The 20,674-nt window shown below is 39.9% G+C and overlaps 1 protein-coding gene across 4 annotated transcripts in view; it reads right to left on the bottom strand.

Moving 5' to 3' along the window:
• The window catches only part of APP (amyloid beta precursor protein), a 137,479-nt gene that overhangs the window by 50,316 nt on the left and 66,489 nt on the right, over positions 1-20,674 (bottom strand). For all 4 annotated transcript variants that reach the window (XM_035114849.3, XM_035114850.3, XM_035114851.3 and 1 more), the window contains exons 4-6: positions 14,199-14,311; positions 11,020-11,213; positions 6,034-6,236 (exon numbers count right to left, since the gene is read on the bottom strand). In XM_035114849.3, coding sequence (XP_034970740.1) covers positions 6,034-6,236; positions 11,020-11,213; positions 14,199-14,311 — 510 coding nt within the window. The remainder of the gene's footprint in view (positions 1-6,033; positions 6,237-11,019; positions 11,214-14,198; positions 14,312-20,674) is intronic.

Below are 20,674 nucleotides of genomic sequence, written 5' to 3'. Positions count from 1 at the left end.
AGGTTCACATGTAAGAATAAGCAAAGAACCTTGGGCCTAAGGTTAAAACCCAATTACTGCTTCCTGGCTGAGTAGGCAAACAATTTAGGAAAGGGATAGCTTAAGCATCCAAATCCGGGAGGGTGGCTTGTTTTGCCTTAGACCATGATCTATTGTTGGCTTAGAAAGCTTGGCTTGTTAAGGCAGAATAAACACGATCCCAGGTTCAGACACAACACTAATCTATCCCCCTCCAATGGTTGGTTTATTAATGGATGGTTTATTACATCAAGGTTTTTGGCTCACTGCTACAAATACTAGGAAAACACAGAACACTTGTGTGCATCCCATATAAAAGCAGTAATGTTATGCCACCTTTCTCTGGTGTTGCGCCCAGTTGGCACAGGACCATGACGGAGCCTTCTCTGTGGCCATTTCACACTTCTGGAATGTCCTCCTTAGAATTTAAAAACATTCCTGTTCACTCAAGTGTTTTATGACTGTTCCTAACAACCCTGAGGTTATTAGCTGTGAGGGTATGTGAGTATCTTGCATGTTTTCAGACATTCTTAGTATTTTTAGATGTTTTGGTTTTTAATTGTGTGGTGGTGGTGTTTTTACTTTTTTGATGTTTTCTGCCATGGACTCTCTTGAAAGATAGGTGGAAAAGACACAGTCAAGAAACAAAATTAATATTGAAATATTCAGCCCTAAATGGTATGTGGCACCTTTGGCACCTTAGGGTATATCGGGATAATGCACTTGATAGACTGCATTTTGTAGAACAACTGTGTCTACAACTGGTCATAAGACCCATCACGCTGCTCTGATGTTTTATTTACTGATATTTTACTGAAATGTTTTATTGACAGATTTCTGTTTAATTCCGTTGTTTCTTTGGTTAGAACACTGTATCTATATATTTTCCTTTTACATTTTTCTTATGTGTAAACTACCTAGGGATTTTGCAAATGAATCGGCATAGGGATATTATGAATACTTTAATTGGAACATCCAATTGGCCTTGAGTTACGTGTGTCTAACTGTACAACACAAGAGGACAAAAAATGTAGATGTCTTGGCAGAACCGCAGAACAGTTTTGAAAATATATAAGCCTAAGTCTCTTAAGTTGGCAAGCTAGTACCTGACTGTGCAGGAATTTTATATGGTGTATAGTACAGACAGTTACCTGAGAGTAAGTTGGTTTGAACTCAGCAGGAGTTACCTTTAAGCAAAAATGCACAAAACTGTACTGTGTATAATTTAGAGCACAATCCTATACATGTCTACTCTGATGCAAGCCTCACTAAGCTCAATGGGGTTTCCTCTAGGTAAGTGGATATAGAATTTCAGACATATTCCCTGAAGAGAACTTCCAAGTTTAATTTTACCAAGAAGAAAATTAGTTTTTCTAAAAATACACTTGGAATCAGAAGCCAAATACTAATTTTAACACCCAAAGACAAAAGCTAATTACACAAGAGGCATTTTCGAATTTATCTGGAGACAGCTGTGAAGCTGGCATGCATTTTTAAGAATAAAGCTTAGGCATTAGCTATACCATGGCAATATTCTCCCAGCAGGCAGTTACAGGAAGGAAAATTAAATTATTCGTTTTGTCTCCAGTCCAAGAGAACAATTATTTCTACGATGGTAAATACCTTAAAATTGTAATCTGTACCCCCAAATAATTAAAATTAAATTTTGCCTCCAAATGTTTATTTTTAATTCAGCGAAAAAGAATAATTAGGACATGAAATTAGCTGTTTATATAGTGCACCTGGAATATATAGGGCAACACCCAATTAAGTCATACTTTCAATCAATCTGTTTGTATGACTCACTTTGGCTATCACCCATGGCCTTCTAGTTAGCATATTATACTTTAAGAACTCCCGTTTGATTTCCCTGAAATATTCATTTCAAATCAAGGGATCAAATAGCTCCAGGCAGCAAACGTTTTGCATGGGGGTTCTGCTCCCAGTCCCTGTGAGCATTGTTGGCATGTGTCCTGCCCAGTGGCGGAGCTTCATGCTCCGGCACCGGGAGGGGGGGGGAGAGCAGGCGGGGGTGGGGCTGGCGCATGTCCCGGAGGTGTGGCACACTACCCACAGGGGCGTGACGCCTAGTGTGGGCAGGCAGCCGCGATGGCACTCCTCCGCCAGTGGTCCTGCCCTCTTCTGGGTCCAAAAGGATCCGCAGCACGTCCACAACCATGTGTTAACTAGATGTGCCTAAAATGGGTACCGCCTGCACTGCACAAAGGAAAGAGCACTACTTCAAAGGTTATTTTACCAAAATCGGCAGACTTACATAATTTAATGGCCAGGAGCATTACATTCATAAATTGCTCTTTTGTTAATGTATTGTATACACCCTGTTGTTGTTTTTAAATACATGGATCCAGTTCTGCCCATATCAAACTTTAGGATGATAAGTGAAATCTCTCCCTCAAGTTTGATGGAAATACCAGTGTCTTTATGTAAGCCACTTGGGATACGGACCAATTGTTGTTGCTACTCTGTAAAGTGCCCTGTAAACTCATGGCACTATATAAAAACAAGCAACAGAAATGACCTTCCAAGTCAAACTGTATAAAACTGCTAATAGCAATCCCATTTGCTCTGACAATATCCATTTCCTAATGTTCCTAACAGACATAAAAGGACAAAAGAATGGTAGTAAAAAAAGGAGAGTGTATAGAACTATATTTACAGTAGTGGGAATAAAGAATAATTCAAAAATATCAAAATACCATATATAAGCACCAACAGGTGAATTATAAATGACAGATCTACAGGACTAGCGGCATTAAACAAGGATAGCCCAGTAAATACAAATACATTACTCAGACCTTTGTGAAGTCTCCTGCTGCAAAATGGTTGCTTACAGGCTGTTGTGTTCAGTATCTGACTGTTCTCCCTTTAGGTGAGCATTAAGCTTAAAAAAGCTTTAAAAAGGAAGCATCTCAGTAACAACTATCACGAAAGAACAAGAGAACTCAGGAAATGGCTGCATTGAGACACATTGCTCAGCTTCAGCCAGACCTTATAAAATGGCATTCACTTTTTTCTCTCATCAATATTCCTAATACCAAAGTGACATGACATCTAACAAAGTAGCTGTGACACACAACAGACATTTTATGGTGATTAAAGTGTATCAGAACACAGGTAGGCAAAGGTACAATAAATAGCCCTAGAATCAGTATGAAAGATGGTCATTCAGTATTAAAAAATGTTTAATCTTCTGAGGACACTTCCTGTCATTTTTCTCCCTTGCAAACCTATCTGTGAATGCATGGGGAAAAGAGATCGTCTCTGGAAATGTCATGCCAATATGACTTAGATCTGTGGCGAGAACACTGTTTCTCAGCATGCACCTCTGCTTCCTTGCTTATCATTTCTCTAGGTCTTCTTGCCTTGTCACTTTCAGGTCCTTGAAAAAGCTTCTGAGGGAATGACAAGGGCCGTGGGCAACTGTGTTAGGAAAGAAATTAGCAACCTGCAGCTCACAAGTAATAGCACCTGTGCAGACTGAATGCTAGCTAAACGTACAAACCTAAAAAAAACCCCAATGCATTAGCAGCAGAGACTCAGTCCCCCTGATGCCTCTACTAAAACAGATATATGCTCGTCTCATGACAATGCTTATAGAAATGAAGAGTTGTACTACTAGTCTCCCAGGAAAACATTCTTACGTGAAGCCATTCTCTCCTCCTCCACCACCATCCCTGTTTTACTGAAGTAGAACAGCTGTTAAGAACACACCTTTCATATAATATGTTTGCCGACGGGCAAGAAATAACAGGCTGCCACCTGTCATTCTCCAGGCAGGATTTAAACTGCAATGTTCCTGAAAATGGAAGCATTTTGTGTGTGTTCCATTCTAGCAAGAAGAGGTTTGGCTCCTGCTTATTAAATATGAGGAGAAATTACAGCGAAGAAAAATATACTGGCTACAATCTTTCCCTGCATGAGTACAGAGTTATGGCATGCGGAGGGATCTCCATTTGAGCAACACTGTTTCCCCCTCCTCTCTTGGTGCTCCCGTGTGGAGAAAGGGAGGCTTGTGAGCACTTTCCTTCTTCAATATCCAGCCTACCTTCTCCACTCTGTCAAGGAAGACAAGCTCAGACCCAGATTCATTGATTGAGCAAAGAAAGAGAGGCTGTATGGGAGATACATACAATTGCGTTTTCTACTGAAGTATCTCGAAAACAACTTTTTGATGGGAATGAGGGAAAACACTTGCTCTGTTTTGGCACCCAAGTTGCTGAAGGTCCTTTTGCAGGAGATCGGCACCTGTCCTAAGGGAATATCTTATTGTTTATGTCACTGGTCAAATACAGTTTTTGCTGCATTTGGAGTTTAAATGTAGGATAAAAAAATATATCCACCAACAAAGCAAATGAGGAGTTCCACTGAATGTTCTGCTATCCACCGTATGGTTCAATACACATAGAAGTAATAAAAGAGGTCTGAATAAGTAATACTTATTTGATCGTTTCCCCACATTTCAACTAAAATGCAATTAGGATCTCCTCTATTCAAAGCATACTTGTAATAAGTTACTTTCCCATCACTGCTTTATTTAATTAGCCAAGTGCAGAGGTAATGTTCCTAAGCTCAAAACCTTGGCTAAGTGACTGGGAATGGACCAGACTCAGAAATGTCTTCCTCCATTCCCCAGAACGAATCTATCGCCTCCTTCCTTTCTCAGCACTAGTCGATTTATCAGCACACCTGCATCAATGCTAACTTCTTAATGCTAAGCAGGAACAAGATTTGAATCTTGTTTGACAACACTATGGAACCTAGTAATTTATGTGTCATGCCAATTTGTAACTCTGCTCTTTTCCAATTATGTACTCAAGGCAGTTAATAACAATGCAGTACAATGTAATAATACACAACATAGCAAAACATCTATAGGAAACATATTCAAAAGCAACTAAAACACTTGAGTTCTTAGGTTGCACAAACCATGATTACCATTGATACAGGTGCAAAGAGAAATCATGGTTAAAGCCCACAAGGAAAAAAGGAAGGAGGAGAGGAGTCTATATGCTGCCTTGAGCTCTCTTCTCAAGATGTTGCTAAAACACAACTCCCATCCGTCTCAGCAAGCATGGCCGAAGACCAGGGTTGGTGCAAGCTGTAGTTCAGCAACATCTGGAGGATCTGTGGGGGGGGGGGCAAAGGGTCCCCACACCTGAGATACTTGAAGGAAAGGAAAGAGAGAAATATGACTAATAAAATAATAATAGCACTGAAAGCTCTCATTTCTACATATGTGTTCATCCCTCTCTCATAAATACTCAAATAAATAGTATCCAGAACACAGAATAAGGTTATTCTGTTGTGGAAAATATCCATGCTTCTTCAACTTTCTAAGCATCCTATTTCTGAGGTGTAAATCCCCAAAGATTTTTTTAAAAATTCAGTGCTATACAAATTCTGCTAACAAAATAAACATTGCTGCTGTTCTTGTATCCTATACTTGTTTCTCACTATATCATGTAAATCCAAATTTGTATCATCTGCTGGCTTCCAAATGATGATAGCTTAAGAATATAAAAGGCCATTTACAGCTAAGGCGGGGGGCGGGGGCAGGGCGGGGAGTCATTAAACCACCAGTCTATTTTTGTTACCCCCCCAAGAACATTTTTCATTCTTAATATAAGCTGATGACCCAGCAAGCCAAACCCCTCTTGACATGCATCCTTTCCCTTCTCATACCTTACTAAAACTGTTCACCACATGGTTGACACTATTTTAAATTAAAAGTTCACATCTATTTTAAATCACTTTTTATCCATGTGCACAGAGATGACAATCATCAAAACATGATTTAGGTTGTTACCGGGAGTCTGAGGGGAGCAAAAGGGGGGAGGGGTGGCACACGGATTTAGCAAATCACAATGGAAAAGCATGACTGGTATAGCAACTTGGAATATTTTGCTGTTTGGAACATTTTTTTTGCAGTAATGGGCATATGCACACTGTGAAGATCAGTTCCTTAGACCTCATGCTCTGTAAATAACAGCTTACCTCGAACAACCTCTTCTACAGACTCTGTAGTTGTGGTAGTGGTGGTGGCGATACTTGTTGTTCGTTCGGTGGCTTCCTGAAACTGATCATCTGCCTCTTCTTCAGCTTCATCCCCATCTTCATCGTCGTCATCAGCATTTTCATCCTCCACATCTGTAATGTCCTCTTCCTCTGTCAGCTGTTCTTCTGCTATCTTGTCATAACTGCAAGCAGCAATGGATTCTGTTAAACTCCTCACAATATGTTTTTTTTAAGCATTTATGCAGATACAGCCTTATTAAACTGATCACTGAGAAAAGAAAAGAAAAACTTTTCTTCACTAAGAAAAGAACTAGGGTGACTTAATGTGTAAGACTATGTAATGTGTAGACTATGTGACCTATGTAATGTGTAATGCTAGACTATGTGACCTTCCATTGCATGGGTGACTCTATGACCTCTGCTAAAGGTTTGGAAATCGCTATTTTGTGTTTGGGGAGGCTGAACATGTGGAAAACATCTGGCCAGGTCAGAAAGTTCATTGTGTTACACACAACGAAAGTTACATAAAATGGTATTCACAAAAGTGAATTTGTTTCTAACCAATTAAATGAGCCAAGCAAATGCTTTGAAGTTGCGGTTCTGTTAAATTGTTCTCATGTAAAAATCCTGCTCATGCCATACAACCAACATATGTTTGTTGTACTCATGTCTTTTACAGGCAATTTCAGCATAATAATAATAATAATAATAATGATAATAATAATGAATTTGTTTATACCCTGCCCTCCCCAGCCAAGGCTGGGCTCAGAGCGGCTAACACTAGATATAAAACAACTGATTAAAATACAACTTAAGAACAAGACTAAATACATTAAAATTAAACTGCAGCCTCATAGGAAGGTATGTAAACAGAATGGAGGAACATTGGAAACTGACTCACACAGAGGCAGACCACTGGGTCCATCTAGCTGTGTATTGTCTACTTTAACTGGCAGCAGTTCTCCAGGAATTCAGATAGGAGCTTTTCCCAGCCCTATCTGCAAACACCACGGATGAAGCCTGGAACCTCTGCATACAAGGCAGATGCTCTATCATTGGGCTAAATTGGGGGAAGGAGGACAGTGCTGCACCAGGAATGGGGAACCTACAACCTTCAGGAGGCTATTGGGCTCCAACTTACATCAGGCCTAGACAGCATGACAGAGATAGTGAGATAACATCTGGAGAGTCATATCAGCAAAAATAACAACTGCAAAATATGTTTGGGCCAAAAAATGAACTAAACATAACTATAAGTATGTTGCTTTGTTGGCAAGCAGAATCATGATTCCAGGTGGAAAATAACTTTGGGGGGAAATCACACTTGCCTTGTCATACATCTGAACACGACTAGCTGGACAAAGCTGTACTGTATTTTGAACTTCACCATTGTCACTAAGCAGCAACACACATATTAAGAGTGCCCAGACCCACCCACAAAAGGGCCAGGTTTTGCAACCCACAAAGCACTAGAAAAAATCATTCAGAATTAAGAAGGAAGCTGACCATTGGTCTATCTACCTCACTATTATTTACCCTGGCTGGCAACAATAGGGCTAGAACAGGCACCCTGCTCTTAAGGAAACAGCGCTGACATGCCACTAAGCCAGGAAGCCAGAATGTTTCCATTTTTAACATACAAAATCCAGTTAAGCTATAATATTATTTATATTGAAACAGAAAATGGGCTTTTAGATACAACAGTTCGATCATTTTTTTGAAAAAAGAAGAAGGGGGGGGGTCTGAAGAGAAGAGACACCTGGACAAATATACAGGAATCATTACCAGGTTTTCCAAGATTCCTAATTCCCATCATCCCAGGACTCAGATCTTTAGGGTAATTGGTTTACCCAAGCCATTAAGTGCATCTCTAAGTCCACTGATGTGTCTATGTTATCTGTCAGCTTATGTCCATCTGAAATAATAACACATTATCCTACTGTTTACTCAGTTAACATTTGTGCATTTAGAAAAACTGGAGAGGACTACTCCAAATATAGCATCTTTGCGTGCTTCCTTTTCAAAGCAGCTTATTCAGATATACTCTCAAATGCATAATGGCACAGGACATAATCCATTAGAGGTAAATCTATTGGTCCTTAAATGGTGCGGCAGTGAGCATTCATATGGGAGAATATGAACCTAAACTTCTATGGTGGCACCTCTTCTCTTGAAGTAAACCAAATCTGTGCAGCCTTCTTCTATGAGATTTCTCAGCTACTGCAACAGCTACTACATACACCAATACAGTTCCAACCCAGGAATGCCCTGTGGTTTTTTTTTTTGGGGGGGGGGTACAGTGGGATCTCTGTGGTGGCGAAGACCCTCTACTGGCAGAGTCACCTCTAAACCCCCTCCACCAAGGCAGATTGGGGGTTTCAATTGCTCTGTTAAGTGCTTCATCTGGAGATAAATTCTTTTGGCATATATTCCTAAATATTCACTCTCCAGCAGATAATAATCACAGCTTGGATTAGAGTCGTAAGCAACCACATCTAGTTTACAGTAAACTGGCTCAACCTGCTGGTGCTAGTGATTCATTTCCCAAAGCCTATTAAACGTATTAAATGATGCCCAGGGCAAATGCTCTCCTCATTATTGACGGGAAATAGGAAGGAATCTCAAGTATCAGCAAGTAATGACAATGGACTCTATCCAGCTTGACCCTATCCAGTTTTGTTTTTGGGAGGAGTTTTCTTTCTTTTTTTGCTTCAGAGAAGTCTTCCCTCACAATCACCTCAGGAATGATTAGCCTGTGAGGAAACTGGAGACTGTGGGGATGTGGGGTTGCACACACTGGGGGAAAAGTCTGAGCAGGCCAGATGCAACTTATGGGCCTCATTTGCTAGCCTGCAATAAAACCGCTCCCACTTCTCATACCACACAAACCTCTAAGGCAACCGATACATGCAAAATCAATGCTGATCTTTTTAGGGTTCCAAATGGCACCGCAAGCCAGAAAGCAACAACGAGAGGTGAGCAGAGCTGGCCATGCTTGCCCTCACTCTTGCTGAGGGATCCAGTAACTTGCATTTCTCTGTTTTCCTGGCACTGAATGTGAACGCCAAAGAAAAAAGGAGGGGAATAAATATAGCAGCAGGAAGCTACGTAAAATGAATTATATGGTCTATTAAATTACCAAGAGGGGTCTATAAATGGATTAGGCCAGTTTTGAAAATCATCAGAGGTTGCTATGTCAGCTGACTTAATTCACTCATCTGAGCTTCAACTTTTCTCCTGAGATTGGGGTGGGAAGGAGTTCCTGTTTGTCTCTACAAACACACCGTGAGGAATTTATGACTGAGGAATTTATAATTCCAGAAATGAAACCTTCCCCAATCATTCTGATAACTTTTTCCAGAACTTTCCCCAGTCTGCAAATATAATTTTCTAGTGAGTGTAAAGCAAACGATAGCAAGATTGAAGGACATGATGTAAACATTATCTTAAGTATCAAGTCATCAGAGGTAAACACTGTTAAATATAACATCTGCCATCTAACACCAGACAGGACATAAAACTCAGATCTCTTAAAATATCTTGATATGACTGAGGACTGCAGTGCAAATATCAAGTCCACACTTGAGTAAAAGTCTATTTTTCAACCTCTGAGATGATGAAGCATAGACACAAATCAAGGTAACGGTCTTATGAACATTCCACGAGAGCATTCCTGCTAGCATCTTTAATAAATAAATTACAATCACAACATCCTTGTGCTACGTCACACTGAAAGAGCCATAGAATATAGCCAAGCAACTCCTCCCTAACAACATGTTCAGAATATAGCACAGCACCGAGAATCAAAGTCCTTTACCATTCCTCAATTCAAGCCCAACTTCTGTTTCCTAGAAGCAAACCCTGAAACAATTTCTCCAACTGTGCAGATCAAACAAAATGTCAAATTTAAGAGCTTTGGTACATTTATCTGGCTAATGACAATACATTGTACTGAAGCTAAAACCCAACCCTAATGAATTATGGTTTAAGATTCCATTATGTACAGATGTTAGAATCTGTGGGTTTTTTAAATAAAAAAAACAAACCGTCAGTTTAACAGAAAAATAAATCCTAAAGCAGTATGTACCTTCAAAATTCTTTTTTCTAAGTTAGCTGTCAGGGTGAGAAAGCTTTTTTCATATCTTAGTAACTGGAATATATCTTAAATCAGACAGCAAAAAGTGATAGGTTTCTTGTAAACCTCTTTGAGGTTGTTGTTTTTTACAATCAAGTAGTGTATAAATTTTATGAAATAAATAGAAATAAATAAGATGCAATGACTCTCTAAGAAACAGAGTTTTCAGCTATTGAGCTGGAAGTAGTAGGGTTGTATCTAGAATCAATTACCCCTTCTCCAAACATCTGATCACTTGGAATGAGACAACAACATAGAACTAAGTCACTTCAAACATTACACCAGCAACATGAATAAACCCTCTGCGTCCTCCGCACAGATACAGTTCAAAATTCACTTAAAGACAAGAATCCTATGCCTTGCCAATTCCACTGAACAATCTAAGACATGGGTAGGCAAACTAAGGCCCGGGGGCCGGATCTGGCCCAATCGCCTTCTAAATCCAGCCTGTGGACGATCCGGGAGTCAGCATGTTTTTAGATAAGTAGAACGCGTCCTTTTATTTAAAATGCATCTCTGGGTTATTTGTGGGGCATAGGAATTCGTTCACCCCCCAAAAAAATATATAGTCCGGCCCCCCACAAGGTCTGAGGGACAGTGGACCGGCCCCCTGCTGAAAAAGGTTTGCTGACCCCTGATCTAAGACTTACTTCCAAGTAAACATGCTGTGGACTGAGCTGCATGTTTGTAATTCATAGAAGATCACAATTTTTCAGTCAAACACTTTCAGCAAAGGATTCCTCTGCTGAAGTTTCTCGTGCAAACATTTTCTTCAAAAGAACATCTTGGCTTAATAAACTGCCTAATGTTGGCAGGCGTAGTGGCCTTACCTGCCATCTGCATAATCTGCATCGGCGCCTCCCCACCAAACATCAGAGTCATCTTCTTCAGCGTCAGCTGAATCTATGTTGTCACTTTCGTCTGCTACCGGGCAGCAAACAAACTCCACACCCCGGAACTTGTCAATCCCACAGGGTAACAGCATACCGTAGTCATGCAGATTCATGCCCTTTTCGCTACAGGACTAAAAACATGAGTTTACATGAGAAAGAAGCTATTTAAAATATTTATTAGAGAATGGCTAACAAATTGATTCAGCATGCACACTTAGTGTTAATTCAACTCTTACAACCAATTCAAACCTTGGAGCAATCACAGAGAAGCCCAGGAATTTATTCTACATTTATTCTCCATGCAATGGTGGAGAATAACTCTTACTCCACTGACGTTCAGCGAGAACCACAAAGCATAAGTGAATACGTACTAATATATAAAGGTTTTATCAAGGTGACATCCCCATGTTAAAGGCTTAGAGATAAACCACACAGAATATAATATACTTTGCATTTGTATCTTCTAAGCAAGTAGATGGTGCATTGCAGATATAATCTTAAAAGTCAAGAGCACTTGGAAGTCAACCTGACACAGCACTCTCCAAAATATACAGATGTGCCTTCAGATATTAACAGAAAAAGAAAGCAACCACTTGTGAAAGGAGTTAAAAATGAGACAAGTGGCCTTAAGATGTTAAAAAGTTTCCCTTCCATGATTTTAAATCTGCAGTATTTCTCACTGACAGAGTTGAAACAAAATAAAAAAATTCCTTCCAGCAGCACCTTAGAGACCAACTAAGTTTGTCATTGGTATGAGCTTTCGTGTGCATGCACACTTCTTCAGATACACAAAAGCTCATACCAATGACAAACTTAGTTGGTCTCTAAGGTGCTGCTGGAAGGATTTTTTTTATTTTGTTTCGACTATGTCAGACCAACACAGCTACCTACCTGTAACTCTCACTGACAGAATTCGATAAGAACTACAAACAGCAAATATACACAAATCAGGTGGGGTAGGAGTGGAATTCAAATTTGGACCATCACTGAAAATCCCTGTTGTAATCTCACTTGTGGAATCAAGGACAGTGGGTTAGTTAGTTAGTTAGTTTTTAAAAAGGATGTTTGGTCCATTAAAAGTAGACTTTTTAGTTTAAGACAGTAGACTACACAGCTCACTTTCCCAGATGTTGATAACAAACAAACAAACAAAGCTTCTCCGTGCTTCTAAAATAAAATAAAAAAGGAATCAATGGTGCCTGTTCAGACCTCAGATTACACAATTCCATCTTGTATTTATTCCTCTTCTGCCACCTCATTTTCCACCTGTCCACCTGAATTAATTTGTTTGAAGAGAACCACTTTGAGGTCCTTGATGGCCAGGTAGGTTAAAACATGTTCCTCCATAAGTTGATTGTACTGTATTCCTGTTCTTTTTGTGCCTGATTTATGATCAATGTCTTTCTTGAACAGAAACTGCTCTGGCTTATGTAGACTACAGCTGGACAACACTGAGAAGATGCAAGAACCTTGAATATTGTAAATCGCATTGTTAGAATGATGTAGCCAATGCTAATCAAAGGGCATAACTGATATTTTGGTTTCTCAAGGATCTTGTCCCTTCTGCAATTTGTTCGCAGCACACAGTAGTTGTGTGTCGAGGCTTCCCAGAAAATTACCTTAAATAACTCACAACTGACAACAGAATTATGGTTTGGTTTTTGGCAAATAATTTAGGGCCACAACTTTATTAAATACACAATTTTAATCCGAGTGTTGGCTTAGGCTTTTGGTTATTCACTCGTCCTTCCTAAAGAAGGACTATCCCCATCTGTCCATCCAGGACAGGACTCAATCAGCTGTCCCCTTAGGACAGGACTCACCTCATCTGCCCCACGTGGCAGGACTCACATCAGCTGTCACCATTGGACAGGACTCACCTCATCTGCCCACGTGGCAGGACTCACATCAGCTGTCACCATAGGACAGGACTCACCACTGGCCGCTTGGACAGTTCCTGCTCCGACTTCCGCATGGAAGTCAAGTAAACATACCTGGGAGTGAGGAGGTGGCTGCGCCCAGTCATTCCCTCCTCACCTTCACCAAGAATGTTCCTCAAGGCTCTTGCTCTTAAAATTGGGCCCACCATTCCCGCCAATGGCGGGATGGTAAGGACAAGAGTGTAAGCCCCGAGATTCCTTTAACGGAATACTTCTATATGGAGCAAACGGAGGTGAGGGTAGGCATCCGTGTGCCACCCCCTCTACCAACCGATTAACCAACCAAAAGCCTAACCGCCAACCTAACAAGTTGTGACAATTTGCTAGCGCAGTAGGCGAAAACCAAGAGGCACAGCCAATCAGCCAATTGGAAAAATTCCTACTGACCCCTGAATACAGGCGGCCCCGAAGGCAATAGCAATGTCGTGCTAACCTGCAAGAAAGAAAGGGCGGGTGGGAGGGGTTCAAACGCCAGGCAAAAATGTGACCAGAAAATGGTGGACGCAGCTTTAAGAGGGGCCCCAACAACCAATCAGATCCAAGGAATTTGCATACACACGCCCCCCATTACTCAGCATGAGCTGTGGCCTTACACAAACCAAACCCTAAGCTAAATTTCTTAACAGCCCTACCACAATCCGCTTTATATTATATGATATAAAGCGCTTTTCAAGAGCTCTCAGTAGGCTGTCTGTTATATCCTTCAAGGTGCCATTACTCTCAAGAATGGACTGTAGGTCATCAGTAATAATTTACTGCTGCAGCACCTTTAGAGTGAACCTGAACACAGGAACCACAGAACTTCATTATGTTTTGTTGTTTGTCTTGTATGAGTTGTTCCCAGAGTATTTTGCTGGCCTTTGCAATTTGTCTGGGAACTGTTCTAAGCTGGTAGCACTGAATTGTGATATATTTTTTTTTGCGTAAGATTTTCCAAGTGTTTTTCAAAGCCACTAAAGTTTGACATGGAATATAACAAAAAAAATAAAAATATTTGGCTCCCAATTAAGGCTTCAGGCAATAAAGATGAACACTCAACTGTGCCCACAGGCTTACAAAACAATAGATAGGAATATAACCACGGGTTCCCCTTTTTTTCCATAATACCTTATTGCACTTATTTTTAATCATAAGAGAAATGTCAAAGAAGCTTCAAGGTACTGATTATAAACATACCTCCTTAGCTACTGTGTGCCAGTGCAGGTGAGTTTCACATATATCCATCCTTTCCTGGTGAAGGAACTTGCACTTATCTGGCACCAGAAGAGCATCACTCACGAATTCTCCAACTGAAAGAAAAATTATGTGACATCTTCATTTTATTATCACCTTGAATGGATGCTTTTCAGAGCGATAGCTTACAAGCAGACATCTTACAAACTGATACTGGAAAGAAAATGTTCCCTGTGGGGCAACTCACACCTTAATTAACAGTCAGAATTTTTCGCCAAAAAATATCCTCAATTAAGTAGATTTCAATATGTGATATTATTGCATAGTGCCTGTGCTTTAAATACACAAATCTAACGGTATGGTATCTCTTTTGCTTCTGCAGTGTCAGTACTTACAAGCCTCAGTTCTGAAACATTCCCAACTCGCTTCTCTTTGTGCCCAAAGGGTAAGAAATTTGATTGTTCTAAAATGAAAACTGGTACTTTCAGGTTATCAAATTTGGTTCTTTTGACCTTGTGTGACCAGAACACAGTGGAATACACAGCCCTAATGGATGGTGGATCCAATAGCCCTACTTTAAGATTAGTTGGCTGAAGCCATCCCTTTCACTATACATTAAAAATGATGAAAATACAATCTGATTAATACAGGAGTCAAAATGATGGGAAAACTCATATTGTCTAATGCCAAGTCAGATGTTCATTTCTTTATAAGATTTCTCACCTGCCCGCCATCAAAAGGACCCAGAACAAGTTAGAACAATAAAATGCACAATTATAAAAATAAATCCATTATAAAAACACGTAAAACCATTTCAAATGGAACTAAGCAATATAAATTTAGCAAAATGGGTAAATTATAAAAACCCAGGATACTGGTTTTATGCAAGGGTAGTCAATTCTAAGCATCTTAATTTAGTACTTTTCTTGTCATGAAAAAGGCTTGCAGGAGCACTTTCAAATAAACATTGAGATGGACCAAACCAAACTGTTTCTACTATTGATGGGATAAGTTCTGCTCATGAAAGGGGAGGGGTTATTCTGTGAGCAGAACTCTCTTTCCATCACCAGGAACACTGGAACACACAACACGACCCTAACAGGAGACTGATACGATTTAGCTCTCATCAGTATGTTTCTTGATCAACCATTTATTGCCTACTGTACAACAAAAAACACTTCAGTGCAAAAGTATGGCTCCCAGCTCCAGAGTGTGGTAAGAGTGATGCCATCTCTTAAGCACTGCACTTTTAAATGGCCAAAAGAGATCCACATACATAACTACTGTATAACAATGTAGGAATGCCAATATATCACCTGGAAAGAAATGTTTACTTTGCTTTGTGGTTGTAGAGATTATTCATTGATAAGCAGTATGATTTATTACCTGACAACTGTGGTCATTCTTTGGCAAGTTTGACACTCGTGAGCCATCTTAATTATCCAAGTGATAAATGGTGAAGAAACAGGCTTATAGAAAGTTTACATGAAGATGAAGAAAAAACGCTATCTACGTGAGCATTTGAGGCTAGACCAGGCACCCCCAAACTTCGGCCCTCCAGATGTTTTGGACTACAATTCCCATCTTCCCTGACCACTGGTCCTGTTAGCTAGGCATCATGGAAGTTGTAGGCCAAAACATCTGGAGGGCCGAAGTTTGGGGATGCCTGGGCTAGACAGTAAGAACATGACATAACTGTAATGCACACCTCTTTATGCAGTGTTTTGTACAACTGTTATTCATATTGTGTAGGATACCACATTCTGATTTCAACTATATTCATTTCCCCCTAGTTGCACTGGCCTCATTTGGATGCAATATTAACCTACCATTTAGAATTATGTGAACACCTGAGCTTTTCCTCCTCTCTGGCATGGTCACAAGATAATAATAAAAGACATATTTAACATTATGTCTGAACTTGAACAAACTATGGCTAGTCTTAGCTAAAGTTTACAGAAACAAGCCAATTCCAAGCCATTGTGCCATTGAGATCAACCAGTGTTTAGGGTTCACATGACACACTAAACTGTGATTAATGGAAAATAAAGGTGAGAATCAGTTCACTGTATCCATCCTTAGTGGATACTTTCAAAAATCTGTCCTTTGACTTTTGTACACTCCAGATGAGGAGGTTAAAAGCATCCACTTCCTGTTTAAATTAACCACTATTTGTTCTTATGAAATTTGTTTTAAACCTTTTGGGTTTGGTCCTGACTTGTACCAAGACATCATAGTTTAAACAAACCACTGTTTGGCCTGTCTGCAGTTGTTGGCATTGCATTTTTATATTCTTAGTCCCAATTTTGATTGCTTAAATATCTGCATCACAGCTAACTTCTCCTTTAACTCGTCTAGAGCATAAGATACAGCAAGTTAGTATCTGATCTCCCAGACTCCTGATTTTGTATGTGGATGTGGCACATGGGTGGCAGACTAAAATAGTTTCATATCTAGCCTGCCTTGTGAAATTTTTACATGCAGCTTTCTATTCTGCCTGAATAAAAGTCGTGTTTAACCCCACCCCCAATTGTATTCTTGCAGCCGTACCAGAGCATCACCTGATTTATGATCATCAGTGTGTTTCTATGCATTTCAGATTGTGTTTGGATTGGAGTCTTAGTTAATGACAGCTGAATAAGATCAAAATTCATTTGTTTTGAAGTGTTGACTTGTAATGATAGGGAATTATATCAGAATCAACCTATTGATTTAGGTATAAAATAAGTGGTCTTCTGAAACCTTTAACAAAAATGTTTTCTTTGCTAAGAGGCATTCCCATTTTCTATAAGTAGTCCTATAACTGCTAGCAATCAATGACTTGGTCAGGCCACTGTTTCTCAACAAAGGCCTGATTAAGATATAAGGGCTTAACTACAGTTTAGCATTACAAGCAGCTGCCTTGGGTTTGTCAGCTCCTGCTTCCCTCACCTCTTCCAGCTTGGCTGTGAGGAGTTCAGAAGTATTTCTCCCTAAAGCCGCTAGCATATTATGCTTTTCAGGACTGACTATGCAATCTGTAACATGACAAGCTTCTCTTGTGGGCACATGCTGACAGAAATATATTTTACAATACTTTTCTGCCATTAGACAACAAATAAGCTAAAAGCAAATATAAGGCCTACAATGTTTCAAGTAAACTAAAACAGCTTCAGAGGTTTTGTTACATTTTCCAAACACTCAAGCACAATTATTTTGTGTCTTGGGAACTGTAGTACTTTTATGTTCATACCAATCCCACTTTGAGGTTATTGATGCCCTGTATATTTGAAGGAGCATCTTCACCCCCATCTTTCCAGCCCAGACACTGAGATCCAGCACGGAGGACCTTCTGCAAGAAGTGAAGCTACAGAGAATCAGGTAGACGAGTGGTCAGCAAACTTTTTCAGCAGGGGGCCAGTCCACTGTCCCTCAGACCTTGTGGGGGGCCAGACTATATTTTTTTGGGGATGAATGAATGAATTCCTATGCCCCACAAATAACCCAGAGATGCATTTTAAATAAAAGGACACATTCTACTCATGTAAAAACATGCTGATTTTCGGACCATCCACGGGCTGGATTTAGAAGGCCGGATCTGGCCCCCGGGCCTTAGTTTGCCTACCCATGAGGTAGACAGTCTTCTCGGTAGTCGCACCGGATGTCAAGGAGATAAGTAACTATATAACCTTTAGAAGACATCTGAAGGAAGCTCTGTAGAGTGAAGTTTTTAATCTTTAATGTTTTACAGTATTATGTTTTTGTATATGCTGCAAGCTGCCCAGTGTGGCTGGAACAACCCAATCAGATGGGAGAGGTACAAATAATAAAGTTGTTGTTGCTGCTGCTGCTGCTGCATAGACAACTGTGGTCAAGCTATCCAAGAATGGCTATAGCTGTCCTTACAACCCCTGGCTGGTAAAAGGCACTCTGGACCAACTCTGGACCAAGAACCAAGCAACGGGAGCTCACCCCGTCACAGGGATTCGAACCGCCGACCTTCTGATGAGCAAGCCCTAGGCTCAGTGGTTTAACCACAGTGCCACCTGTGATAGAGCTAGAGATAGCTCTAGAGATAGAGCTGGATAGAGGGAGGCATAGGTGGTGAGATATTGAGAAGTCAGGATAAAGAGTTTGAGTGCTTTTATTTGCAGAAACATTTAGTTGACTTTAGCGGTATTACGCCGGTAATATTTATAATTAACGGTAATAGGCCAGTATAGGAAACATCTGTTATTTGGAACGGTAATAAGAATATTACTGAAACCATTACGCTTATGTACTTACAATAAAGCAACATATTTTTATTTCAAACAACATCCTGGTCTGAAGTGATTAACAAGTGTCAGTTAGAATACTGGTTGGTGGCAGCAGGTATTCCACTTGTCGTTGGCGCAGTCATCAATAGAAAGTTAAATGTCCGGGGGTGCTGCACGGGTCAGGGTGACCGCGACAATTATAAACCTGCAAATTAGGGTCATTCACACTCTGCCCAAATTTAGGCAAACTGTGGCTCCCTCCAGATTTTGGAACTGGCTTTCATTCTCTATGTAAGAGAATATTAAGGTTACCATAGTAAGCTACTGAAAACAATAGGAGTGATATTAATTCTACATAGGTTATGAGCTCTATGGAAAGAACTGGGAAGCTGGCCAGAGAGTTAAGGAATACTATAACTCTGTGCTCTGAACTATAACTCTGAACCAAAGAGTGGCCATTTTGAAGAGCGTGCCAACCTAGCAGTTCGAAAGCACGTCAAAATGCAAGTAGATAAATAGGAACCGCTACAGCGGGAAGGTAAACGGCGTTTCCGTGCGCTGCTCTGGTTTGCCAGAAGCGACTTTGTCATGCTGGCCACATGACCTGGAAGCTGTACGCCGGCTCCCTCAGCCAATAATGCGAGATGAGCGCCGCAACCCCAGAGTCGGTCACGACTGGACCTAATGGTCAGGGGGTCCCTTTACCTTTTTTATTGTATTTTTTAAAATAGGTTGGGACTCTTTCTGCTCTTTGCCCTGAAGCATATAACTGAAAAGGAAGGATAAAGCAGCACTCCTTTCCTGAAGCAGAAGGATTCCCTCCACCTTCAAACATCTGTTTTTGTTTTTGTGGGAGGGATGTAACACTATTGGCACGGAACATAGATTTGCTTGCAAGACTTTCAAAGGATACATATGGTTGGAAGTATGCTTTTGACTCAGTGTTTATTTTAGAAGGCTCTCAGAGACAATATTAATGATATTAAAGGACATGTAGGCAGTCAACTGTAGATAATGTTGTCAGGCCCCATATACACCACAGGATCCATTTTAATGCATAATTCAACAATATACATTTCTCTCAAATTAGCTAAATTGACAAAAACATGAAATGTAATTAAGATACACAGGAAAATATTATAAGCAGCCGCATGGATCACTTAGCAATTTAAACCAGAAACAACTGAATGCTGTTTGCATATTGCTATATAGTCCCTGTGCAATTAAAGCAGAAATCTAAATGTATCTTATTCATAAAATAGATTCTTAGCCCTGTTTAAAATGGCTGTGTTTTCTAAGTTGATCTTGCTTATTTAGACTAATCTTAACATTCAAGTTTTAAATATAGAAGAATTCAGCAAATGCTGCTGCTTTTCTGTCTGGTTACATCTTATTTATTTATATTTGACGAAATGTATATAGGTACCGCTTATTCAACATAGAATAATAATTTCTAAGCTGCTTATAGTAGATGGTATAAAATATTTATAGTAAATAGACTTTATGGAGGGAAAGCTAACATAATAAAATTATCAAAATTTATAAAACAAGCAGAGTTTAAAAACCAGTATACACAATAGAAATTACATGCCTAGGTAGGCTTCCATAAACAGAAACCTTTTTAGCAGGCATCAAAAACAGAACGGAGGTGGCTGCCGAATATTAATGAAAACACATTATTTTTCCAGACACACTAAGTGTTATTCAAATCGTACGCATCATGGGGGATGCATTTGCTTAGGAAAAGCTTATTTAACATGCTTTGTTACATTTGCAGATGCCCATCTAAAATTCCCCTGAAGTACTGTATCATTTTCTTGTTGCTTATTCAGGTTTTGAATAAAAACCTTTTCCCTGTATTTTATTGCTTCACGGCTGGTGTTTCAAGTCTAGGTGTTTACGTGAACAGGAGTTCCGTGCAACTTTGGATTAATGGGTGCAGCAAGAGAGCCACATCACCATGGCTTCTGATAGTAAGTCAATATATAACAACCTAAACATGCAAGGTGACTGAAAACTTGTCCAATATAAAAAGGAAACACAAATGCATAAACTGATTTTAATATCATTTTTTTTAATATTGCTGGGACCTACCCTGGAATATTGTGGTTTGTTTATGGCCAACAAACAGGGTGGGAGGGGAGACAACAAATGAACATTGGTTTGAAACAACCTGCAGTTTCTTTGCTCATCTGGAAGACAAATCCTGCTTGTCCAACAAGCCATGGTTAAAACAAATGG

Source organism: Zootoca vivipara, chromosome 4 (genome assembly GCF_965207765.1).
Source record: "Zootoca vivipara chromosome 4, rZooViv2.hap1.1, whole genome shotgun sequence".
In the NCBI taxonomy this organism is placed as follows: Eukaryota; Metazoa; Chordata; class Lepidosauria; order Squamata; family Lacertidae; genus Zootoca; species Zootoca vivipara.
Note: the sequence above shows the minus strand (reverse complement) of the source record. Positions and strands in the feature narration are given on the sequence as shown.